This window comes from Colossoma macropomum, unplaced genomic scaffold (assembly GCF_904425465.1).
Source record: "Colossoma macropomum unplaced genomic scaffold, Colossoma_macropomum, whole genome shotgun sequence".
Taxonomy (NCBI): domain Eukaryota; kingdom Metazoa; phylum Chordata; class Actinopteri; order Characiformes; family Serrasalmidae; genus Colossoma; species Colossoma macropomum.
Genome location: NW_023494792.1, coordinates 57,059,610 through 57,087,588, shown reverse-complemented (window position 1 = coordinate 57,087,588; position 27,979 = coordinate 57,059,610). Strand labels below are relative to the sequence as shown.

The following is a 27,979-nucleotide window of genomic DNA, read 5'->3' as shown; positions in this document are numbered from 1 at the left end:
TGTCTGATCATTTATGCGTAGGACCAGCTTATCGATCTCTTAAATGTAACTTTGATACCATAGGAATATAAAATATCATTTCAACTGCTCAGTGCATCATGTATCTGTATAACATGATGTGACATGATGTACAAGATTAACTTTCACACATGATTTTTATGTGTTTTTTTTATTGTATTTGTGTTTACAGAGTTACACTTCACAGCTGAACGTATACAGCCACAGTATAATGCAGGATGCACCCTATACCTCCACTTAGCTGCAACACTGTTCTCTTAGCAATAAGGGAGAATACCCTGCTTACAATAGTATGAAAACATAATTTGTTAAAGTGCATTGTTTATAAAAGGATTTTTAAAGCTTAATCCACCTTTCATACTAAAGCACCTGTATTCACTCCAATATAAATTAACTGGCTAATAACCGTTGGTTTAAATATGCTACCAACAGATTTCTTTCCTGTTAGATATAAACTACCTTCTCCAAAACATGAACGGCGATCTATAGATAAGTATAGATGAGTATAGCTCAAAATCAAGTCTGTCTTCAGGAGATTAAACAGTCACCCTTCCTCTTCAGATATAATATCCATTTTTCCCTCTCTGGACAAACTTTGTTCATCCTTATCTTTCAAACAAAACGTAATATCATCATTTCTGAGCCCTCAGTCATTTTTACCTATGTAATAACATTTGCCTTAATGCTATTTACAGGAAGTAGATCAGCCGAGCAGTATTAGAATAAATCGTGTAGGAGCCTCTATGGAGATTGCGTTAGATTTGAGCGCTGGGAGTTTTTACCATAAGTGCGTTGCTAAATCTTATGACTGGCCCGTCCATCCGAGTGCTCAGAAGGAGGATTAGTGACAGGCCGATGTGGTTGCTGGGCAACGGACTCAGATGATGCAGTCCATGATGTGGATCTGCAGCGTGTCCAGATCTGGCAGGACTTCCCCACACTTAGGACACGCGTGCTCTGGTATATTCACCTGCTGCTGCCAGTCAACTGAAAGAGAGGCTGGAATCAGTGCACAAAACTTCAAACCATTCAGACCAACTAAGAACACTCAGTTGCTGCACTGGTTATTAATATTAATAGCACCACGTCCATTCTGACACAAACTCCAGTTTACACAGTGCAGTCCACAGTGCAACGTGTTAACTGCCAGAATGTTACAGGCAGAGACAGCAGCAATGTGGGTATTAACCCTTTAAACTGCAGGCTTATTAGTTATTATTCAATAACTACTCTATATTTATTAGCCCACTGAGACCAAAGTCTCATTTACAGTGGGATGAAATGAAATCCAATGAAATACAACTATACAAGTAATAATAATACCAATAAGTTAAAAACAAATTAGAAAGAATAAAAAAAGTTATAGACTGAAAAGTAATAATATTCAATTATAAAACATTCAGTAGCTGCTGTGGAACTGATACTGTCAAACTTTTTCATTTTTTTTATTTTTTAAAGACCAGCTCTCCTTTACACTCTGTGAAAATGGGCCAACAGAAATCCTCCAAAATGGAATAAAAATGTCTTTGGTTTAACTTATATTAAAATTAGGGACATTTCTGCCCCCTCCATTAAAGTTACTATTTTGGAGATACATATTTTTGGACGGTGACAATTTCTTATATGTATTAATGACAGTGAGGAATTTGTTTTGGCCCATGTAGGAACACACTGTATTTTTTCTGCTAAATCAGTTGCACACAGCAACTGCAGAAAATCAGATTTTAGTAATGAGTCAATCAACACGTTCACAAGCACTTCAGTAATCTGATCATGTGGAAACTCTGAGTCTCTCAATAATCAGATTTCTGCCTTAATACAAGACATGCACGTGTACCATAGCAACCTATAGCAATTCCTTAAAATCTCACCAAAGAAGAACGTGCAGCATGAGATGCAAAACGGTTTTCCTTTTAACACGGAGTCCCTTTATTGGTAAACACTTATTTGGGAGTTTATATGGCTCCACAATGCACAACCATGTGGTCATTTGTCACCATTTCTTGGTAGCATTGAAAATTAGTGTTTACTGTTTCCTGGGCAGCTTGTCTCTATTTGGTTCTGCTACCCTGGTCACAGTTGACCAGCATCCAAAACACAGCATATGCTGGTTATGCTGGTGATCAGCTATGCTGGTCTCTGCTGTTTTTTTCTAGCAGGGTATGCAGATATAGAAAAACAAAAAAATACTCCACATGCATTGAAAAAGCCTGATAACTGAGCTGAACTCCAGGACTCTTTACTGGGTTTCTTAAACAACTTTAATCCAGTCCAAGAAAGTGGAGTACGCTGTTCACACGGCCACTTGAATAACCAGATAACTACTGAAATCAGATAACGACTGTGCCTCTTAGAACTCAGTCCCAATGGGCAAGGTGACACTCAAAAACAAGGGGTAGGGGTAAAAATAAGAAATGGGATTGGGCCTTTGTGAAGGAGGGTAGCGATAGCAGCTTACCTCTGCCTCCCTGCACTTGGTGTGGTGAGGAGCCCCCTGGATTAGCCCCACGAGACACATGTCTCCTCTGCAGCTCACTCATAGACTGCCTGAATGGGAAAGACAGGTCTTTAGAGTAATACAGCAGGGGGAGACAGAGAAAGGATGACCACAGAAAGAAAAAATATGTACCTGCCCAGAGACTCCAACTCCTCCTGCAACTGGCTGTTGTGCTTCTTCACAAACTCCAGCTGAGTAGCCAGGCGCTCTTTCTCCTCATGAATCTTCTCCCGGGCTGCTCGCTCTGCGTAGAAGTCTGAGGAGTACACCTCCGCCTGCGTAGCACACGCACATACAGGTAAGCATCACCTGCTAGACAGGTGCTTAAACAGGTGGCAAGTTCAGAAACCAGTCCTCTGTAGGGGGTCCAGCAGCAGAAATGTTCCCCAGGAGAAATGTTGCTGACTTTAAGGCCAAAGACTACTCAATAAAATACAAGTAACTGGTGTTTTTACATTTTTTATGAAACCACAAGCTGCTGTGCATCTGTTTTATCAGTCCGACGGGAAACAAAGTTCTCTTTATCAAGCTCAACACTAGCGAGTCACCACTAGAGCACAATAGCAGCATATCTACAGGGAACGAGAGAATCTCAACGTCACATAATGGAATAACAGTGATTTATGATTTGCCATTTTTCATTTCAGTCGAATTTTCCTTTCCTGTTTAAGTGGTGGTGATATCCCAGCAGAGGGCTGTCAAGAGAACGTTCCTATTACGTCTGTATTAGAGCTCTAATTTGAGGAGATCATGTTGGTTTTAATTGCCTGGTGTTTTCCCAAATGTGTGTGATAAAGTCTCAGCAACCTGGCCAGGGTTGCCAGATTGGGCAGAATCCCTTGGAAACCACTTAATGCAATTTGCTATGACAATAACTGTTTGCCAGTGATGTGTTTTCACTACAAGTATTATAAAAAGAAACCGATTCCACCACTCCTACAAAAAAGCAAATTAACAATAAATAATAATTATTATAATTATAATATTACTAATGATTATTGTAATAATAGTGTTTGTAATAAAACAGAACAACAAGATTTTTTTTCATTCAGTCATTAAAAGTGAAACATATCTCGGGCTTTTCTCAGAAAACTGGAATAACTGAGATAATATTCAACAGCTACATAAGAAAATGAAACTTTTCCAATAGTTGTAGCTCTAATTTTAAAATAAAACCAACCATGCAAACACCACGTCACATGCATAAACTGTACTGTTTTCTAAATATTATGATCTATGAAGGTCAATGTGTACAAAATTTGGCTGACATCTTCTTGTGAGACCCAACATCAATTATAAATAGAGGCCAATTTGCCTATCATTTTTGTTCTACTGGCTCCATAATGGCACCCAGTGCTTGGACCCCGATGATTGCTATTTGCAGTGTGATTTGTAGAGTTGCTGAGCTCTCACACCGTCAAGACAGTCCAGAGAAATCATTCAAATCAATTTCAGACCATGTAGAGTGGTAGCGGACTGAGGTCTAACGATCACTTTCACACTCTTTTGCTTCACCGCTCACAAAACACGGCTCTCGTTTCGTTCTTATCTTTTTCTGACTGTCCAATAAAATGAAATCCTTTATCCTGTGGGTTGGCTGAATAATGACTAAGCTGCTGCTGTGCTGTGTTTGGGGGAGCAGACGGATTCCCTGCTGGTAGGAGACCCTTCCTAAAACTAAAAACTCATTAAATTCACATGAAGATTCATGTTTAGCTTCAGTTCAGACATGCAGCACCTGGGCTTGAAAGACAGAGATGGTCTCCAGGTCCTTCTCCTTCTGGAAGATCTCCTGCTTCATCTCATCAATCTTCTGCTGTTTGTCTGCCAGAGCCTGCTCAGCTGCCGCCAGTCTGTCCTGAAGCTCTCCAAAATCCTCCGAAGATACAAAGCCCTGAAGATCACAGACACACACACTGCTCTGAACACCTGCTGGACCATCAAAAACTCAGATGACTCGGCTGTTCGGGGCACATTTTATTTTGAAGGTCGCCTATAGATGTTCTACATACACTGAAATTATTGACAACTTTCTGGTGATGGCTGATTATCAACAACTGTATGGTTAGGGTTAGGTTTAGGAGTTGGTGTAGGTTTGAGACTGAAGTTAAAGTCAGGGTTAGACTCAACTCGTTTGATACACATTTAGTTGAATGGTTGTTAAAGACAGACTGAGCTTCTACAAAGCATCTACAGTGCACTATCAACATAAAGTGTTACCACTATTTGATTTTAAATCCTGTGATGGACCAAGTTCTCAAAATCTGGACATGATCTACATAAGGGGTTCCCAATCCCAGTACACCTGACTTAACTCATAAAACTAATTAACAAGCTGCTAGTGGGCTGTATCAGGTGTAGGAGGTCACCAGCACTGGGAACCCCTGATCTAAATCAATCAGTACGTCCACTCCTGCACTGGCCAATCAAGGTCACCTCAAACTACGGAAGCTCTTGGGAGGAACATTGTTACAACCCATATGCACAAACCTGGGAATGCCAGACTGAACAAGAGGCTTAAAAGATTCAGGATGTTTCTACCATCTAAATGTCAAATGAATTAAGATTAAACATAATAATACAAAAATAACAACCTAATAATAAAATAATATATATAATTATAATTTTCTAATAATAAAAAGATTAAAACACTTAGAAATGAAATGCAGTGTAGATCAGGTAGCATTATCTGTATTTTGCTAACTGGCTGCTAGCAGTTTTCATTTCTTATTAGTCAGGGCATATATATATATATATATATATATATATATATCCTCCTTCAACATTAAGCACAGCTAAAATTAATTTCACATTTCGTAAAGAAATAAAAGTTTAAAAAGCATGAAAAAAACAAAACTACTACATTCTGATTGTTTGCAACATCAGCGTTTTAGATTAAGGTAAGTGTGAACAGTTACCTCCTTTTTCTTATTCTCCTCCTTGAGTTCATTATAATCCTCAAACAGTTTGGTGTAAGCATCCTTCAGCTGCGCCAGATTATTCCTGTTAGGGGACAGAGAAACAGACAGATGAGTCACAGTTATTTTCCACTCAGTCACATGTCAGTTCTCTACAGTAATGGGTTACACTGATCAGCTAACTGTGATTTACATTCAGTGGGGAAATTCTCAACAAGCGTCAATAACCATGTCGACACAACCCTGTTTACCAAAAATGAATGTTTTGTACCTTCTGCCCCGACCTGTCTGAAACTGATGAATTCCTCATGTAATCACATTTTTTATGGTTTATGGTAAATGTGCTGTTGATTTCTTTGAAAATGAAATGGCAGACCAGCCAATCTGGCCTTTAAAGTCAACCAGAGTCTGAAATTAGACCTCATTTTCCTCCCGAACTGTGATATACTTCCAAGTAAAACACATTATCAGGGAGGGTCTCTGAACTAGCTGAGCTTTGTGGTGGGATGATAAGTGAGTGTGGGGGGAAGTGAATCATGATATCATTGGTTAAAATTATTTTTCTCCACTAACGGACACGCAGCGATGACCAAAAATCAGGAGACCCTTTTATGGACGGGGAAAAGTCATTACATTTTGAAGGCGGATTACAGGAAAACAAGGTTTTCTTCTAAGTTATATATAATATGATGAATTGCACTTAATATGATGAGGGACATGAAGGTTAAAGATCAATTTTGAGCCCAGGCTGATGTTTAAGCTGAGGGCTATTAATCTTAGTGTGGAATTTTTTGGTAAAATAAATTTTTAGGCCAAAGTTTACATGAAAACAAAATGTTTGTTAAGTTGGGCTAATAGTGTGTTTTAAATGTAAGTAAAAAGACTACATTAACCTGCTGTCATATCTGTTACGTTAGGCTGTGTTTTCATTCAGTAAAGCCTAAAACTTTTTCTTATAAAACGCAGGACTGTGTTTGATGTTTCCATGGGTCATTCTCATGGTTTGTGGGTAAATGACTGATCACCAACTAATAATGGTCAGTTATCTTTAAAAAAAAATTGCCAAAATTCACAGCCCTAGTTCTGAGACCTCCCCCCGACTGTGAGTGGTCCTAAACGGCATGTTGTTGTTTTGAGACCTCCCCTGACTGTAATCGACTCTAATTATCAGCTCTAATTACGCCGTTTATTCTGAGATCTCCTGACTGTGATTGGTCCGAATCACCACGCTGTTCCTTCGGAGACCTCCCCCTGACTGTGATTGGTCCGAATCACCACGCTGTTCCTTCGGAGACCTCCCCCTGACTGTGATTGGTCCGAATCACCGCGCTGTTCCTTCGGAGACCTCCCCCTGACTGTGATTGGTCCGAATCACCGCGCTGTTCCTTCGGAGACCTCCCCCCGACTGTGATTGGTCCGAATCACCGCGCTGTTCCTTCGGAGACCTCCCCCCGACTGTGATTGGTCCGAATCACCGCGCTGTTCCTTCGGAGACCTCCCCCCGACTGTGATTGGTCCGAATCACCGCGCTGTTCCTTCGGAGACCTCCCCCCGACTGTGATTGGTCCGAATCACCGCGCTGTTCCTTCGGAGACCTCCCCCCGACTGTGATTGGTCCGAATCACCGCGCTGTTCCTTCGGAGACCTCCCCCCGACTGTGATTGGTCCGAATCACCGCGCTGTTCCTTCGGAGACCTCCCCCCGACTGTGATTGGTCCGAATCACCGCGCTGTTCCTTCGGAGACCTCCCCCCGACTGTGATTGGTCCGAATCACCGCGCTGTTCCTTCGGAGACCTCCCCCCGACTGTGATTGGTCCGAATCACCGCGCTGTTCCTTCGGAGACCTCCCCCCGACTGTGATTGGTCCGAATCACCACGCTGTTCCTTCGGAGACCTCCCCCCGACTGTGATTGGTCCGAATCACCACGCTGTTCCTTCGGAGACCTCCCCCCGACTGTGATTGGTCCGAATCACCACGCTGTTCCTTCGGAGACCTCCCCCCGACTGTGATTGGTCCGAATCACCACGCTGTTCCTTCGGAGACCTCCCCCCGACTGTGATTGGTCCGAATCACCACGCTGTTCCTTCGGAGACCTCCCCCCGACTGTGATTGGTCCGAATCACCACGCTGTTCCTTCGGAGACCTCCCCCCGACTGTGATTGGTCCGAATCACCACGCTGTTCCTTCGGAGACCTCCCCCCGACTGTGATTGGTCCGAATCACCACGCTGTTCCTTCGGAGACCTCCCCCCGACTGTGATTGGTCCGAATCACCACGCTGTTCCTTCGGAGACCTCCCCCCGACTGTGATTGGTCCGAATCACCACGCTGTTCCTTCGGAGACCTCCCCCCGACTGTGATTGGTCCGAATCACCACGCTGTTCCTTCGGAGACCTCCCCCCGACTGTGATTGGTCCGAATCACCACGCTGTTCCTTCGGAGACCTCCCCCCGACTGTGATTGGTCCGAATCACCACGCTGTTCCTTCGGAGACCTCCCCCCGACTGTGATTGGTCCGAATCACCACGCTGTTCCTTCGGAGACCTCCCCCCGACTGTGATTGGTCCGAATCACCACGCTGTTCCTTCGGAGACCTCCCCCCGACTGTGATTGGTCCGAATCACCACGCTGTTCCTTCGGAGACCTCCCCCCGACTGTGATTGGTCCGAATCACCACGCTGTTCCTTCGGAGACCTCCCCCCGACTGTGATTGGTCCGAATCACCACGCTGTTCCTTCGGAGACCTCCCCCCGACTGTGATTGGTCCGAATCACCACGCTGTTCCTTCGGAGACCTCCCCCCGACTGTGATTGGTCCGAATCACCACGCTGTTCCTTCGGAGACCTCCCCCCGACTGTGATTGGTCCGAATCACCACGCTGTTCCTTCGGAGACCTCCCCCCGACTGTGATTGGTCCGAATCACCACGCTGTTCCTTCGGAGACCTCCCCCCGACTGTGATTGGTCCGAATCACCACGCTGTTCCTTCGGAGACCTCCCCCTGACTGTGATTGGTCCGAATCACCACGCCGTTCCTTCGGAGACCTCCCCCTGACTGTGACTGGTCCGAATCACCACGCCGTTCCTTCGGAGACCTCCCCCTGACTGTGACTGGTCCGAATCACCACGCTGTTCCTTCTGAGACCTCCCCCTGACTGTGATTGGTCCGAATCACTGCATGATTCATTCTGGGACCTCCTTCTGAATGCAATTGGTCCAGATCACTGCGTCATTCATTCTGAGACCTCCCCCTGACTGTGATTGGTCCGAATCACTGCATGATTCATTCTGGGACCTCCTTCTGAATGCAATTGGTCCAGATCACTGCGTCATTCATTCTGAGACCTCCCACTGACTGTGATTGGTCCGAATCACCACGCTGTTCCTTCGGAAACCTCCCCCTGACTGTGACTGGTCCGAATCACCACGCTGTTCCTTCGGAGACCTCCCCCTGACTGTGATTGGTCCAAATCACCACGCCGTTCCTTCTGAGACCTCCCCCTGACTGTGATTGGTCCGAATCACTGCATGATTCATTCTGGGACCTCCTTCTGAATGCAATTGGTCCAGATCACTGCGTCATTCATTCTGAGACCTCCCCCTGACTGTGATTGGTCCGAATCACTGCATGATTCATTCTGGGACCTCCTTCTGAATGCAATTGGTCCAGATCACTGCGTCATTCATTCTGAGACCTCCCCCCAACTGTGATTGGTCCGAATCACCACGCTGTTCCTTCGGAGACCTCCCCCTGACTGTGATTGGTCCGAATCACTGCATGATTCATTCTGGGACCTCCCTCTGAATGCAACTGGTCCAAATCACTGCATCATTCATTCTGAGACCTCCCACTGACTGTGATTGGTCTACTGCATGAAGTGGGCCACTAGCAGTCCTAAGACGTATATTTATAACAGCGTGTTTAGTGGTAGTTCGGTTTCGTTTAGTGTTTCATCGTTTGAAGTACACTGCTGGCTGCAGTGCAGTGCAGTAGACTGACCTCTCCTCCTGAGCTTTCCTCTGTTCCAGTTTGATGGCAGCCTGCATGCTCTCCAGCTGCACCTTCAGCTTGTCGTTCTCAGCCTGAATCTGCTGCCTCTCCCCCAGCTGAGTCTTCACGGTGGTCAGATCCTGCTCCAGATCCTTACACCTGCAAAGAGGGACAGGGGGAGGGCCTGCAGTTACATTTTCACATCTGATGAAGAAAACATCCAATTAATACACAAAATAATCTAATATGCAGGGCAGCCCATTTAAAAGAACTTCTGCCACCGTCTGCGACTGTATAACAGTTTTTGATTACTGACTCCATTGTAATATAAGATTAGACGGCTGATAGACGCTTTAGAATTGTGAACCTGTCCTGGAGGCTCTTCTTCATGTTCTCCGCCTCATCCAGTTTACTCTGAGCCTGCTGCAGCTCTTTAAACAAACTCATCATCTGAGCCTTCAGATTCTCCACCTCAGAGGCCGACTGGAACACATACACACCATCATTTATTCATCATATTCGGGGTTTTGTGAACAGACTTATGTTTTCAGATCTCAAAGTCCTTTCGGATGCTGTACTGTTACCTTGGCTGTGTCCTCCTCGGCGCTCTTGGTCTGTGTATCTGCTGTGGTGGTACATGGCAAAGATGTCTGTGTTTCACTGTCAGTGTTGGGTGGCTGCAGCTCCAATTCTGCAATCCTTCAGGAGAGAACAGCATGCTTAAAATGGTCACTGTCGGAACAAAACCTTGTTTCTCTATTTTTCTCATTGTTTTACTTTTTTATTGCATAATTTGAGAACTACAGTTGCCCTTAACAAAAATATTAAATAAGTGTTTTTCCTTCTCCTGTAAAGTTGTCATTTTGGAGATAGAAGGTTTTGTTCCTGTTCCGACAGCCACAATATACGTGTGTGTGTGTGTGTGTGTGTGTGTCTCATAGATAAATGACAAATGGTCTTCATTGTACATGTTTGCATTTGCTTATGTTTGTCAAAGATGCATACACCGATCAGGCATAACTGCAACCACCTCCTTGTTTCAACACTCATTTCACCCTGTTCTTCAGTGGTCAGGACCCCCATGGACCCTCACAGAGCAGGTACTATTTGGTTGGTGGATCATTCTCAGCACTGCAGTAACACTGACGTGGTGGTGTGTTAGTGTGTGTTGCGCTGGTATGAGTGGATCAGACACAGCAGTGCTGCTGGAGTTTTTAAACACTGTGTCCACTCACTGCCCACTCTATTAGACACTACTACCTTGTCAGTCCACCTTGTAGATGTAAAGTCAGAGACGATAGAGACGACAGTCCTTCATCAGTGGTCACAGGACGCTGCTCACAGGACGCTGTTGGCTGGATGTTTTTGGTTGGTGGACTATTCTCAGTCCAGCAGTGACACTGAGGTGTTTAAAAACTCCAGCAGCACTGCTGTGTCTGATCCACCCAGACCAGCACAACACACACTAACACACCACCACCATGTCAGTGTTACTGCAGTGCTGAGAATGATCCACCACCCAAATAGTACCTGCTCTGTGAGGGTCCATGGGGGTCCTGACCACTGAAGAACAGGGTAAAAGGGGGCTAACAAAGTATGCAGAGAAACAGATGGACTACAGTCTGTAACTGTAGAACTACAAAGTGCACCTATATAGTAAGTGGAGCTGATAAGATGGACAATGAGCGTAGAAACAAGGAGGTGGTCATAATGTTATGCCTGATCGGTGTATGTACACTCAGAAATAACCAAGGCTTTTTCCGTGAAGAAAATGGTTCTGTAGAGAACCATAAACACTCAAAGAACCCTTTGCATGATTAAAGTGTTCTTTGCATCGTTAAACGGTTCCTCTTCAGGTTGATGGAGAATGTGCTGTAGATGGTTCTATACAGAACCTTTTTGTAAAGGGTTCTATATAGCTCTAAAAGGGTTCTTCTATTGTTACAAGCTTGACATCATAACAACAGAAGAACCCTTTTTGGTGCTATACAGAACCCTTTTCAAAAAGGTTCTGTATAGAACCATCTACAGCACATTCCCCATCAACCTGAAGAGGAACCATTTAACGATGCAAAGAACACTTTCGTTTTTTGAGTGTTTATGGTTCTCTACAGAACCATTTTCCTTACTGAAGAAGCCTTGATGAACCATCACACTGATAATGTTCCAACTTTAGAAACAGCATTTAGTAAGTGTTTTATTTTTAATAAGCTGATATGACAACATTGTAAGTCCCAGGACGTCAGTCACTGTCCACACTAATCTTCCTGACCCACTCTGTCTGCTCATCCTCTAAGATCCGTACAGATATATAGATGTAAAGCTAGTGAGTTACAAAGCCAGGTCAATGAAAACATAAAGGTGTAACATGTATAACCTGTCTGCAGTGACGCGCTGCACATTCCACAGTCTTTGTTGTGCTCTGTATTCAGGAATGTGTCGAGCCTGTTTCATGTGCTTATTTAAGCCGCAGTCACACTAGACATCAGTTTGCGTTGCCTGGCGAAATGGTTTCAGCCGAGGCTGGCAATGACAACATCCTCCATGCTGATGCAGTTAGTGAGCCAGCTAACTCACTAACCATAAACAGTTATAAAGGTAGACATAATTATATCAGATAATAATATACTTGCAAGATATACTGCTGTGGACTAAGGCCCAGTCCCATTTCACCCCTCGCCCCTACCACTTAGCCCTTAGCGTTCATGTCTAGGGGTAGGGTGTCCCAGTTTTTGTTGAGATGGAGGGTAGTGTGAAGTGTTAGGGCTACATGGCCCTCCAAACGGAGGTTTTTCAGAGACTCACTCCAAACGGAGTGTTGTGAGAAAAAAAGAAAAACCGGCAAGATGGCTGAACAAGAGACCAAAGAAACCCATGAATGTGCGAATTTTCTCTGTTAAGAAATTACGATAACCACTGTATTATTTTAGTTTAATGATGTTTTAATGTATTATGGTCCTTTTCTTCATAACAAGCATAAAAAAAAAAAAATAAAATAAAATATTCGCTAAATATCATGCTAATGTCTCGGTAGCTAGCTAGCTAACTTTCCCATTCCACCTTAAATAGTCCAGCAGTTCTGATGCCTAAAAAGCCAGAATGTAACTGCTGCACCATTTAAGGTGGAACAGGAAAATTCGAGCAAGAAGCTGGTGAATATCTGACTTCAGCTTCATATCACCAAAGAATTAGTGGTGGGTGATAAAAATAATTGTCCCTCTTTGAAAAATATGATTTCCTAAATGTAACTAAAGCCCAGCAGTGAGGAGCTGAACTTTTCTCTTCTCTGCTATCACTGAAGATGGGCTGGGTCGCCTACAGAGCAGCGCTAGTAGCTGTTAATGAAGTATGTTTTTTATTTATTTATTTTTTTTTTTTTGAGGGTCCCATTTCGTAGGGCAAGATTTTAACCACTAACTGTAACTCAGTTCCAAGGGGTTAGGGTGACACTCAAAAACAAGGGGTAGGAGTAAAAAGAAGAAATGGGATTGGGCCTAAGTCACACAAAAAAAATGTAGATGACGAGAATGGTTGGTGACAGTGGGGTGACATTTGTGCAGCTGCGGCTGGCCAAGAAGCTAAACCAGCAGTTAGAAAGTTTGTCCAAACAGTAAAACCACAAAAGTAAAGGATGGTTAAAGTAGCATTTTCCGTAGTTTTGGAGGTTCCGTGCTATGAAGGGCCGCCCCTTTAAAGGTCAACACAGCCAAAGCAGCAGAGCTACTGGTAGAGGCCTCAAATTTGTGTGTCACAGTTCACCAAAGTAGAACTAAAAGTGAAATTTCTCACACAACATTTGTTCATCCTGGAGGTCTGCAGCACACTGTGGCAAATTCCAATGAAATCAATGCAAGTTCGCTCGTTAAAATTCACTGGCAAAGGCAAGTGTGACTGAGCCTATATGATACGCCGATTTGTTACATAGTAAAATATGATCTATTCACACTGACATTTAACATCACAATTAAAGTGACTTTAAAGTGACTTTCTTAATACTGTGTCAAACTTAGTGAGAGCTGTGCAAAGAAATTTTGGGACAAATTTGTTGTTTCGTAAAACTAAGCACTGTTATTATTTAACCTTTGGACACACAGGTTTACTTTTACTTTCAGTGCGTATGTTGATTCCTGACAAGCCTGATAAAGCCTTTCATACTTTCACTCTTCATTTCTGAGCATCACATTCAAACTGATTTGAAAACCTTGAAAAGGACTTTTTCCTCTCGCTCTGCTTTCAGTGGTGCTTGAAAGTTTGTGAACCCCTTTTGAACTTTAACGTTAACCACTGTGAGTCACGCCTTTAGTTGCTTAGAAGTTACCCTGGCTCCACATAGGTACACATACTTTTGCCACTCACAGATGTGTAATATTAGATCATTTTCCTCAATAAATAAATGACCAAGTCTAATATTTTTGTCTCATTTGTTTAATTTGGTTCTCTTTATCTACTGTTAGGACTTGTGTGAAAATCTGATGAAGTTTTAGGTCAAATTTATGCAAAAATATGAAAAATTCTAAAAGGTTCACAAACTGTCCAGCACCACTGTATGCTTACACGGTCGAGAGCGTTTCTGCATGTGCTTATATGGTTGTGGGTGTGTCTCTACCTCTTGGATGCAGTCTGAAGTTGAAGCTGCAGTTGCTCTTTCTGCTGAGTCACCTGTCTCAGTGACTGCAGGAGCTGCCTCACAGTCTGCTCCTCTGACTCCAGCCGTGGCATGGGCAAGTCACACCTAGCCCTGCATAGAAAAACAGTACAAACATAGTCCACATAAGCATGCACGTAATTGGGCTAACATTATACTAGACGGTGAGAAATGGTTTGGTTCTACTGAAGGGTGAGAAAAGCAGGGATTTACAACTACCTGATGATTTTATTTAAGAGTGTCAGAGCAGTGAAAACACAAAAAACATGCGGAGAAATGGGCAGAACCATCATATTAAAGTCCAAACTTAACATACATGCTGGATGCGGAGGGGTCTTTCTGGGTAACAGGCAAATCTTTGGTCACATTCAGCTCACCCTCCTGCACAAAAGAGTATGGTCAGAAAGCTTTTTGTCCATGCATACAAACGTGCATATGGACATTAATCCATTTAAGTGTAATAACAGTAGGTTTCTATAGAGTAGTGAAAATGTGCTTTTAAAAAATGCACATTTTTGGCCACAAATTTATACTACAAGAAAATCTTTTTTTTTCTGTAAAATCTGTGTAATGATGTAATTTCCTGCTGTTTTATGCACACAAATATACAGTTGTATACAAAAGTTTCGGTGCCCCTGATCCAATGACAAGCTTTTTGGTTTTCTTAGCGAAAATAAGGGAACACATCCTCTACAGAGAACACACTCCTGTACACTGTAATGCACAATTACTGTTTATCTGCTGAATTTAACATATAGGGAGATATGTTGGATTTTACTGGATAATAAAATGCAAAGGACATTTTATAAATATTGAGTTTTATTTGTAATGTTTTTATATGTTAAACTCAGATAAACAGAAGCAAATAAAAAGAAATTGTGCACTAAGATTTGCGGATAAATGGCATATTTATGTTTGTTCTCTGTAGAGGATGTGATGGAGGTTTAATATACAATTGTGTTTGTATTTTTGTGTGTGTGTGTATGTGTGTGTGTGTGTGTGTGTGTACATACATACACACAGGCTCAAAAAGTTTGGAATCACTTATAATATTCATTGTTGTAATCTGTATCAATAATGTGTGTGTGTGTGTGTGTGTGTGTGTGTGTGTGTGTTTGTGTGTGGACTGAAATACTACAAGCAAGACTCGAGATATTTTAAAATGAATTATTCAATACTTCAAACTTTTTGAGAACATCAAACAGTTACTAAATGATATATAATGCACATATAATTAGTTATTATATTCTTATCCTATTATTCTTGAGGCCCTTAATGATCAGAGTTCATTATTTATTTTTTAATGCGTTATCTGCCTCAGATTTGGTCAAATACGCGGCATACTGGTTAAGTTATTAAGTCTAAGTTATTTTTTTGCTTTACAGCTTTCTCAGTCATTTTCAGAACAATCTAAATCTCCGTTCATCATTCTGAAAACATCTAACATTTCTTTTTGTCGCAGCTTCCTACAAATTGAAATTTGTGATGTGGTACAGAAGTACCATCAACAGTGATCCCAAACCTTTCAACCCTAGTATGTATGTATATATGTATGTATGTATTTATGTATTTATTTATTTATTATTATTTTTTTTATTGTAGACATCTTGTTGTTTTTTGTCTAAAATGAAACCTTCTTTTGTCCTCAGCCCAATACTGCTCTGCTACCAACCTGCCCTTCCTGCTGTGGTTTGCTTTGTAGTTTACTATAGAGTGAAGCACATGACGAAATTCCTGTCACATGATCTTAAACTTCTGCAGAGCTGCATTATTTCTGATTGTTAAAAATGCTTCCACTATTTTCTATTTTAAGTTTCTTTTCAAGTGGAATTGAAAACTTTGCCGTGAATATGTGTAAAATATTAATAATTGCGGTTTCCATTCGTCGCTAAACATTTTATGCAGTCAGAACATTTTTCTATTAAAATATTCCAGATGGAAACCAGCCAATGGAGACAGTTTGTATGTTTGTTGTTTGTGTACTTGAACATGTCCTTACTGCAATGCGGATCTCAATGAAGGAGTCTTCTGGTGATCCCTGGCCCATCTTCAGTTGGAGCTCAGAGTTCATAGCCACCAAGTCGCTCTTCTCAGCCTGCAGACGGACGATCTGATTCTTCAGCGCTTCCAGCTTGGCCTGTACACCAGCCCCTTCACCCTGGAGCACAGCACGCTTATCTTCACTCATCAAATTCCACTCCCCAGGTCAAGTTTATCAGATCCTCACTCTGCCACATGACAAGCCTAACAAACATTCCTTGCGGCCCTTTTATAAAATATATTTTATATATTTTTCTGCAATGCCTTGTATTAAATGTAGTCATGTATAAAGGTTTGATCACCCCAGGTCAGTTACACATTTTGATGATTTTAAAGTTCCTCTATACAGGGAGGAAATGTAAATATGATATTTTTCTGCAAATGTTAGTGCATAATTTCTATTTATTTGCTAACATTCAACATAAAGTTCAACATATTGGGAAAAAAAAACATAAAATGTTCCTTAGCTTTTGCCCAGGCCTTATTTTATGTTTTTTTTTTTTTCCATAATCTGTAAATTCAGCAAATAAACAGTAATTGTGCATTAAAATGTTCAGATGGTTAATCTTGATAGAGGATGTGTTCACTTATTTTCATGAGAATATCAACCAAAAAAGCATGTCATTTGACCGGGGCGCCCAAACTTTTGCATATGACTGTAAACAAATACAAACCAAGAATATTTCGGATGATGATTCAATATCCTTTAAAAATAATTACAAATCTGTGTAATAAAGCTATGTAATCCCACACTAACAGTGTGTAGTCTCACCTCTTCTGCAGCAGCATGGCTCTCCAGCTCCTGCACTCGTTTCTTAAGCAGCTCATTTTCAGCCTCCAGAGCACGCACTCTTTCCCTCGCCTCCTCAAGCCGACTCTCCAGAAAGTTTCTCTCCTCCTTCTGCTTTTCCTTCCACAAAGTCAGACCCTCAAACCTCTCCTTCATCGTCAGGTTAGTCTGCTTGAGAGCTTCTGTAGGAGGAAGCAAGAGAGAAAGTCTGTTCTGTTCTGTTATTCTGTTACAGAGGTGTTTAAAAGAAAATGAATCCTTTTGAAAAACAGGAAAATGGTTCAATGAGAAACATAAACAGTCGAGTCAAGAGATTGCCCAGTTAATTTGAAGCTAATCCATGATAGTGGTGGCTTCATTACAAGGGTGTATGCAAAGTATGTACACAGTATGTAAAAATATATATTTAAAACACTAAGTTCATTATATACTAAGTATATATATATCTATATAATATATATATATATATATATATATATATATATATATATATATATATATATATATATATATATATATATCTCCTCAATTTTTGTTGTTTTCCAGTTTTTGACATAATTCAAAAATGCCTGTTGTCCTTTACATTGTGTGTAAATTTCATGAAGAATGGACCTAAAGAAATGACCCAAAACCACTTGGAAAAAAGTCTGGTTCCATTGACTTACATTAAAAGTAAAGTATGTTTTTTCCTTCTCCTGTAAAGTTACCATTTTGAAGATATCTCTTGATATATATATATATATATATATATATATATATATATATATATATATATATATATATATATATAACAGTTTCTAAATTAAGCATCCACTCTGCAGCCCATTTGGATGTAAACTGAGCATCAAAACTGAATTTATTTTTTTGTGATGTCACAAAAAGCAGTGCATTATCACATATCTACCCATTCTGCCTACAGCAATTTAGAATGCGAGCCCTTTAAATTACAAACTTATATGACCCACGATTCAAATATTAAAGGGCCAAATCATAAAAAAACACATTTTCCTAAGAAAATTAGTAAGAGTCTGCAAGAGTCAACATGTACCGTTCACTCCCCAGTTCAAAGAGTCCATACATGTAAACTAAAAATAATACATTTATATACATTCACCTATTCAGCCTAGAGCAGTTCAGCCCCACCCTTTCACAGTGAAGGAGAGGAGACGTTTTTGTTCTGAGGCACGATACCGGACAGTCAATCAGAACAGAGGTCTTTTGAATGATGGATCTTAATCAATCTTAAAAGCACAATAACAAAAACAGTCGGTTTAATTCTGAGGCTGATTCTCTAATGGCTCCCTACTTCCTACATATATGGGAGCATTCCTGATATATGTGAGTTATGGAAGTTTGACTTCTTCTTTGCCTAAATAGTGCCCTACAGGGAACTGTACACATGTAGCTTAATCTCAAATACTCTTTGTTAGACATATTATGCACTGTTTTGGTGCCTGAGTCATTATTTAAAGACCCGCATAGTGCACCACATAGGGAGCAGGGAAACATTTAGCGCTGGCGGTATTTGGGGTATTTGGTAATTGGGGGAGTCCTAACTAGTGGTTGAAACTGGATACAATAATAATAATAATAATAATAATAATAAAAAAGGCAAAATGATCAGCCGATACAGTGATATCATTTCACTTAATAAAATTAGTTAAGTGTAAAATTAGTTAAGTGTAAAATGTTTGGAAATAAGTTAAATAACCTTATAATATTTTTGCAACAATCTCAAAATGAGAAATATTTGATGTAACAACTAGATTTAAGATGATTTCACTTGCCAAGATATTTGCAGAGTTGACAGCTGCGTCAAGACAAAGAGAGGCTGAAGAATGTTTATGCAAAAATGAATTAAGACAGGTTTGAGCACACAAAACCACACAAATGTCATAAGTGGACTAGAAAAGCGTAGAATATGGGCCCTTTGACAGTAAACGAATGGAAACTGAGGATTCTCCTACATGGCATCTGATTGGTGTTATGGTGATCATGGTGCTGCTAACAACAGGGCAACAAGCTCACCTTTCAGCTCCCTATTCTCCTTGATGAGGACGTTCATCTGTTGAAGGGTCTCCTCTACATGAGAAGTGCCTGGACCGTGGGACCCTCGGGGTGAAGTGAGGTCCCCATTCACCATGGGCGAACTCGATGCCATCTTTTCCACAGGCTGTTTCTGAATGAGGAGGGTAGAGAAACAGGACAAGAAGACTCAAAACACAAAGCCTTCAGAATCAGAACCAAAAGAAGAAGCTGGGTCAAAAGGCGAGGTCCCTCACTGTTTGGAGCTTCAAACTAGCTAGATTAGCCCAGGGTGGGTCTTATATATATACATATATACATATATACATACATTCAAGTGTAGCAAAGAAATGCAAAAAGATGGGAAAAGCAAAGTTTATCACTAGACTTCTGACGCTGACATCATTTTTTTCAATCAGAACCGAGTGCTGCTCAGGCTCAGCACACAGTACATAACGCTGGTGTTAATGCTGGTGTAATTAGTCATAAAAGTAATCAATTCACATTACAAATGACCTTGTTCAAAACGTAACATGATTAAGCTACTTATGACTTCCTGGAAAAACTAATCTTTCTGCTCATCACTTTGTTTCTGCTTTACTCTGTACAAACTATCTCACAATGCTGGCAGATCACTTTGTGTATTTCAAGCATCGTCTCATAAAACAGGCAAAGTCATCCAAGTGTTGGCCCTGTCGTCAGGAGATCGTGAGTTCGAGCCACGGTGATGATACAGCCATCCGTGGCCGGGAGTCCAAGGATGGCTCCCCCCGTCTCCTTCCATCAGTCAGCGTGATGCAAGCCAGCGCAGGTATCTGCTAGCTGTCCCAACAGAACTGGCGGTTAGTGTTCTCCTCCAAGCGTGTTCAGCTGTCTAATGACACTGCATTAGCGGCAATTTGAAAAGATGCAGTGGCGCTTCACAAGACTCAGGGGAAGCCTGTGTTTGCCTTTAACCTCCTAGCACTGCTTGTATTGTGTGATTGTGTCCTAACTAGTGGGTGGAGTTGGATAGGATAAAAATAAAAAGGCAAAATAATCTGCCAATATTGTGATATATTTCACTTAATAAAAAATAGTTAAGTAAAAAATGTTTGTAAATAACGTTATAATATTCTTGCAACCATCTCAAAAAGACAAATATTTGATATAACGACCGGATTCAAGATAGTTTCACTTGGTAAGATATTTGCTGTGTAGACAGCTGCGTCAATAATTTAATTTAAAGTGAATTCAGGGTGGACCCCATTCCTGTCTTTTGCTTAGGACCCCAGAATCACTAAATCTGCCTCTGGGTGAGCCCCTCAGACATGTTGCTGTGTCTGATTTCTGAGTCTGATGTCAATAGTCTAATCAGTAAACCAGCTCAGAAAATGTGTCAGGTTTTGAACGCTTGTTAGAGCAGTTTAGCCAGCAGAGCAGCTATATCATTAACGTTAAAGGGGTATTCCACCGATTTTCAAAAATTCAATATAATTGACTAGAGAAAATGTAAACAAAGCCATTCAGGGTGGTTTGGTGTGAAATGCTCCAGACTGGAGAGACTCACAGTCATAACTGTTCACAGTGGTGTTGATAGGAACCAGACGTCCACCTCTAACAGCTCCCTCACTGACAGCTATTGCTCGAAAATAGTTATGAATTCACTGCCTGATGTCTGAAATGTTGTTTTCCGACAGTTTTGTGATAAAGTTTAGGCTTAGAACGTATTTTAATCCGTTTATTTTAACCAATTCATGGCGGAGGGGTACACACAGGGCACTGAACAGAAAAAATAGTCCCCAAAACACATTATTATCAGATTTACCACTATTTTACCATCATGAATATTACATCTAAAAACTCAGAGGACACGTGTAGGTACACTGGTGGTTTGGCATAGGTAATAAAATGGCTATATCTGTGTTGTAGACATTGTGCCCCCCTGGTTCCTATCACCACCACTGTAAAGAAATGAGTCTGTACATTTCTCCACAATAAAGCACTTCACATCAAATCACTCCGAAATGACTCTGTTTACATCTCAAAGACTGAATTATTCAGAATTTTTGGAAAAATTGGTGGAATTCTCCTTTAAAATGAAACAGCACATACTGTACTGTCTTTACTGTTAGCTGGCTTCAACTTTTACTTTCGTTTTCTTACATAACACGTCGTGGATAAGTTAAGTTAGCCCAGTCGAAAATACACTAATCCAGGACAGAGAGACTCACTAAAGCCCTCAGACTAACTGGACACTGACAACATGTAGAAAACAACTTTAGACACAGCCTAACCGTCAGTTGTCGACGTTAACCTGCTAGCAAAACTACAGACCTCCGAACTGGCGTCGCTTCCCGCAGCAGTTCGTCAAAACTCGCCTGTCATTAAAAGCCACGCATCTCCGAAGCAGGAAAAACAGTGGACTGAATTAGTAAGCAGCGTCCATCAGCCTGATTTACCTACCGAGCTTCACTTCTGCTTCTTTTCTGCTTCTTTCTCTTTCTGCGTACTTGACTTGTTTGGGGAAACGAACTGGTTCCTGGTTCTGACGTTTCTCTTCGCTCCCTCGCTCGCTCACTCACTCACTCCCTCGCAGATCTACACACTACGCTGACAGGCGGAAAGGGGAAGTCCACCGAATTTTCCAAAGTTCTGCATCGTTCAGTCGTTGAGATGTAAACAAAAGTCGTCCGGAGTGGTTTGGTGTGAAATGCTCTGTTGTAGAAAAAAACCCGCTGTGAAGATAGGAGCCAGACGTCTGAAGAGAGTTTATTGCTTCTAAAAGCTCCATCACAAAAAGTTATACATACATCATCTAAACCACTTATCCTTCTGGGTCACGGTGGGGTGCTGGAGCCTATCCCAGCTGTCATTGGGCGGAAGGCAGGATACACCCTGGACAGGTCGCCAGTCCATCGGAGGGCAGACAGACAGACATACACATTCACACCTAGGGGCAATTTTAGCATGTCCTATAGGCCTGACTGCATGTTTTTGGACTGTGGGAGGAAACCGGACCACCCGGAGGAAACCCACGCAGACACAGGGAGAACAGGCAAACTTCACACAGAAATGACCCTGGTCACCCAGCCGGAAATCGAACCCAGGCCATTTTTGCTGTGAGGTGACAGCGCTACCCACTGTGCCACCGGGCCGCCCATCACAAAAAGTTATTACATGATAAAAAGTCATGAATGTACGGAGCCCCGCTGGTGACATCTTGTATTAATAAAAATAAGTCGTGGCCACGACTTAGTAAAGCGTGGGAACGAGATCCTAATGCGTGGCCACGACTTAGTAAGCCGTGATCTCGTTCCCACGCTTTACTAAGTCATGGCCAGGACTTAATCATCACATTCCCACGCCTTACTAAGTCGTGGCCACACATTAGGATCTCATTCCCACGCGTTAATAAGGCGTGACCACGCATTATTTTTATTTATACAGGATGTCATCATCAGGGCTCAGTATGAACGCGCTGCCTGATGTCTGAGACGTTGTTTTGTGACAGTCTTTTCTCTTAAAACATGCACTCAATGCAGAGAGGTACATGCAGGGTGGTGTGAAGCAATACAGTCCCCAATAAAACTTGTTTATTTTTAAAATTTATCTCTATTTCCCATCATCATTGTTACCTTTTAAATACTCAGAAGGCCCTTGTAGGTTCACTGGAGGTTTTTGGATAGTAAATAAAATCAATATACATGCACTCTAAATATCGCAACTCCTGGTCCCCCTGGTTCCTATCACCACCACTATGAAGAAATCCAAGTCGGAAAGTTTCTCTACAGTGAAGTATTTCACATCAAACCACTCAGAATGACCTTGTTAATATTTTGACCATTGAACTGCTCAGAGGTTGTGAAAATATGGTGGAATTGCCCTTTAAGAGGACGAGCGGCGCTGTTAAGTCGATCCTCTGCAGCTACAGATCTGCTCTCCTCCTGCGCAGGCGCAGAACCGCAGGCTGAGCTCCTCCTCGGTTTGTCCCAAGCTCGGGATTTCCCTCCGCCATCGCCGCGAGCCTTTCGCACAGTCACCTTTACCAGAGTCACGCGCGGCGTGACGCACGTTTCATAGTGTTGTGCTTTCCGTTCATCACTTTGCGTTGTGGAGAGAAACTTACACAACGCAGGGGCGTTCATGACAGCACCTTGTGTATGTAAGTATAGGTGTATACACCTACACACATACATTTCTATTCTGCATAATGAATATGACCATATTGTTTTATATATAAATATATATATATATATATATATATATATATATATATATATATATATATATTTGTGTGTGTTTATATTATATATATATGATATATATTGTTATATGTCTTGTTATGTATATATATATATATATATATATATATATATATATATACATAACAAGACACTCTTTAAAATTAGTGATTTTGGCTACTTTTAGGAGCACCCACAGCTAAAATAGGCGTTCAGCTTATAATCGCCATAGAAAAGTATTCCCATAGTATAGGATTCCACACATGAGCCTAAGGTCACCGTGCCCAATGCCAAGCGTCGCATATAGGAATATAGAGGGACCCAGCATTGTGCTGTGGAGTAGTAGAGCAGCGTTCCCTGGAGTGATGGGGCTCCATCCAATACTTTTGAGATGGGTTGGGGTGGTGTTTGTGATCCAGAACTAACCATTCAACATTAGTACCTGACCTCACTCGTGCTCATGTGGCTGAATGCAATCAAATCCTCACAGCAATGATACTTTTGATTTCATAAGAAACAGTAAATGAGCAGATGTCTACAAACTTTTGGACAAATAGTATATATACTACACTACAACACACACACAGCTCTAACTCAAAACTAACATGCCAATACACTTCTTGAACCAGCAACACAACCCCTCTTCTTATGTCCTCGCCCCCGAGGAACCACAAAGTCTTTGAACCAAACCGGGGGCTGCCCTCTCCTCCTGTGGTGTGCTTGAATAGTTGACTCCCTTGGCTGGGGAGTCGCCCATGCTGACTGGTGCTGGAGGCATGCATCTGAAGGGGTTTAAGTGCCGAGGGGGCACTCCAGGACCCGGTATTTTCCCCACCTAGGCAGATTGACTCACATGGCTGCTCTGGCGACATTATAGGGGATTGAAACCCCCTGCAGTCTTTTGCAGCCCCTAAAGGGAAACAGCCTTTTGCACACACAGGGGGGCAGCAGCATCCTATATACAACTTCCCCTCTCCAGGATCCAGCATGACCCCATCCGGTGACTGTCCAGTTTAGGGGACCGGCCCCTCTTTCTTTTTAAGGCTGTAGATCCATATCAGCTCCCCTACTGTGAAGTGCCATCCACAGGCCTACAGGTCATAGCTCCTTTTTTTGTTGCATGGCAGAAATCAGCAGCTTATTCCTTATTCCTAGCATATGCATGTGCTGTGTCCATGCAGTATCACCTAAGGCTAGGCCACCATGACTCTCAACCCAGGGTCCACCAGAGTACATGAAACCCCTTCGATGTTGATGGCAGAAGTATACATATGTGTGTGCACTGCATATGTATGTGTGTATATATATATATATATATATATATATATATATATATACATATGCTTATGTCTGATATATATTATATATTTATGTCTGATATATAATTTAGTCTATATCAATCTGACTTCTGTGTTATTTCAGTAATGTATATGATGGAAGTCATGCTGTTTTTCACAGCGCTCGTTTCTGGCCTATGCTGCAGTATTTGCCCCTGTAGTGCTTTCATATGTACACTAGATGGGGCTGTTCAGGTATGATCTGTCTGTGTATGCACTGATAACCAATGCAGCAATAAAATAGGGTTCGTCTCTTCACCTGTTCAAACTCCTGACCTTAAAAACACATACACAGTGCTTTAAAATGTCTTAGGTAAGCCAAGAAAGTATGCAGAAGAAAAAAGATTTAAGGGCTCAAATCCAAGTTTTTAATTGTGCCTATATTTTTTCTTTTATGCTGTCTGTGTAGTTTTCTGTTTATTTTTCACAGGATCATTTTCCATCTCTACGCTCTAAAATGAAACAAGCTGTTTTGTCACTGTGCCTTTAAGAGCGTTATATCTAAATGAGCTCTTCTTCTGATTGGCTACTCTGTATTTTTCCCAACTTCATTGTGGGTGGGCGGGCCTAAGCTGCCCTAGGCTGAATAGGCGAATGTATATGAAAATGTGTTGCTTTTTCATGACATCACAAAAACATTTAAATAAATATATAGGCTGTTTTTGCAGCCTAGTTTCCATATATGGACTGTATGGACTGGGGAGTGAATGATATGTGACTGTTTCAAACTCTTTTATTAATAAAAATGAAGAAATTTTGATTTTCCACAACATTGGAGCTTTAAAACTGGAATAGGATGTGTATGAAAACATCATAAAGTAAAATACAGAACTATTTTTTTTTTTTGGTTTCAAACAGGCCTGACACAGTTATGTAATGTTAGCTGAAGATTAATAAATAATTACAGTTAACAATTAATTTCTCTTTTCTTATTCATTGTAAAGCCTGAGGTGGCCAAATTGGCTTATTAGCTATCTTGCCTCTTAACTATGTTTACTTCAAGTTATGTAAAAAGCTGAAAAATGGAGATACGAGGTTTTCTTCCAACAGCAACGATATAGAATGAAAACATTAACAATGTACAGAGGCAAAGAGGCTTATTAGTGATGTTGTTATAGTAACAATAATATCTTGGAACTTAAAGGAGTAAATAACTTTGGACCAAAATCACACTGGAAGAATAAATTAATAAAGGTTTTATTAGCATGTAAGTAAAAAACACTCTGCTCTGTCATTCATTAGTACGTCATTCTCTCCTCATCCGGGGTCGACCAGAGGAGGATGGGTTCCTCCCTTGAGCCTGGATTCCTCTAGAGGTTACTCCAAGGGAGTTTTGCCTTGCCACTGTGGCCTCTGGCTTGCTCATGGGGGGCTTGGACCCGGATTCAGTTCCTTGCGTCTGTACATGGACTCCTTTTATTTTCTCTTATTTTCTTTTTATTTTCTTTTGTATTCTTTTGATTCTTCCTAAACTGCTTTTCTGTAAAGCTGCTTTGAGACAGCACTAACCCTTTTCAAAAGGTTTCTATATAGAACCATCTACAGCACATTCTCCATCAACCATGATGCAAAGAACCCTTTAGTCACACAAAGGGTTCTTTGAGTTTTCATGGTTCTTATACAGAACCATGAACACTCAAAGAACCCTGTGCATGATTAAAGGGTTCTTTGCACTGTGAAAGCGTTCTTCAGATTGATATAGAATGTGTTGTATATGTCTTTTTAAAAAGGGTTCTGTACAGCACCAAAAGGGGTTCTGCTATTGTTACAAGCTTGACATCATAAGAACAGCTGAACCATTTTTGGTGCTATCTAGAACCCTTTTCAAAAGGTTTCTATATAGAACCATCTATAGCACATTCTCCATCAACCATGATGCAAAGAACCCTTTAATCACACAACGCTTCTTTGAGTTTTCATGGTTCTATATAGGACCATGAACACTCAAGGAACCCTGTGCATGATTAAAGGGTTCTTTGCACTGTGAAAGGGTTCTTCAGATTGATAGAGAATGTGTTGTATATACCTTTTTAAAAAGGGTTCTGCGGTTCTGCTATTTTTACAAAAATGACATCGTAAGAATAGCTGAACCATTTTTGGTACTATCTAGAACAAGGGTTCTTAGAATGCCATAAGAGATTTGAAGTGGTTATTACACCCCACATCTATCAGCATAGGAAATAAAGTCAATGCCATTCTTCTCTTTCTGGATCCTTTTGGTCTAAAATAAAGTGCTAAGCTGTGTGAGCAGCAGCAGAGCAGTCCATTTGCTGAACCGGCATATGTTTATATCAATGATTTAAATGTGCAGAAATTTTGGAAAATTGGTGGAATTCCCCTTTAATACAGGTCCATACTTCTCTTCTTCACTTCCATGACTATATGCATAGTGTACACAGCAGTGTTTTGGTACTACTAGATAAAAATAAACAAAAAACACAGCACAGACCAGCAACCATTACATGCTGGTCTAAGCTGGCCTGTTCTGGCTTATTTGTTTATTTTGTTTTATTTATTTATTTATCTTGTGTTTATTTTTAGGATGTCCATTAGCTGCTATTGTGATAGCTGCTATTCTTCCTGGGGTCCAGTAGACATACCATACATAACAAAAATAATGTGGTAACAATTAACAAAACAATTCATACAAAACAATGAGAGTAAAAAAATCAAGAACAACAAAACAAGACAAATAAAGAAACAAAAAAAGGAAACTGAAAAATAAAAAGCAGACAATGTAACCATAACATAAGAAAGACGACTGAAAACTGAAAAATCACACTGAAAGAAAAAATCATGTGAATATGGTTTGGTTCTGATTTAGCTGCTCACCCCAGCAAGGTCATGCTGGTTGACCAGCATACCAGCAATAAAACACAACATGTGCTGGTTTTGGAGGTGATCAGCTTATCAGTTTCCACTGCTGCTGACCAGCATACCAGCATCCAAAACACAGCACATACTGGTTTTTCTAGCTGGGGGTGGGGGGGTGGGGTGCATTTATTTGTACTTACATCTGTGTTACTTTTGTACATCTTGATTTTTGTTTAGTTTTAAAATTAAAAAAGATGTTCACAATAAAAGAGATCCATTATTTGGAAAGTTTCTCAGAAGTTTTCAGCTCCATTCAGACAAATGGAAACTCGAGGGTCCGTCTACACGCAGCACTGCTGAGCGCTGCTACAGAGGAGGCGAGCAACGATTGGCTGGAGAAACTTTGGCGCACTCTGATTGGTCCAGGCCGCGCTGGGGGGCAGAGGGGCAGAAGAGGCTGTGAGGGGAGATTGTTGGAGATTATTAGAGGAGAACAGACTGCAGACTGCACTCCTTTAACCTGCCATGGACATCACTGACTGCTATGGATGTACTGATGGGTAGAGAGAGAGAGAGAGAGAGAGAGAGAGAGGGAGAGAGAGAGAGGGAGTGAAATGCATATATAAATAAGTATAGAGAGAGAAGTAAATAAATAAATAAGGAGCGAAAAAAATACCGTGA

At 41.3% G+C, this 27,979-nt stretch overlaps 1 protein-coding gene across 2 annotated transcripts; it reads right to left on the bottom strand.

Moving 5' to 3' along the window:
- Positions 1–153: 153 nt before the first annotated feature.
- Positions 154–21,499, bottom strand: optn (optineurin). Of its 2 annotated transcripts, none has more exons than XM_036577649.1 (14): positions 21,370–21,499; positions 18,928–19,078; positions 16,882–17,081; positions 16,069–16,227; positions 14,386–14,450; positions 14,031–14,162; positions 10,009–10,123; positions 9,792–9,907; positions 9,434–9,583; positions 5,434–5,518; positions 4,254–4,409; positions 2,648–2,790; positions 2,477–2,565; positions 154–1,005 (listed from the first exon to the last, which is right to left on the bottom strand). In XM_036577649.1, exons 2-14 carry the CDS (start codon positions 19,058–19,060, stop codon positions 896–898), a joined length of 1,653 nt encoding a protein of 550 aa, XP_036433542.1. In that variant the 5' UTR covers positions 19,061–19,078; positions 21,370–21,499; the 3' UTR covers positions 154–895. The 2 variants fall into 2 exon arrangements, with proteins under 2 accessions (XP_036433542.1, XP_036433543.1); XM_036577650.1 differs by having other exon boundaries at positions 21,366–21,484.
- Between the last annotated feature and the right edge of the window lie 6,480 nt (positions 21,500–27,979).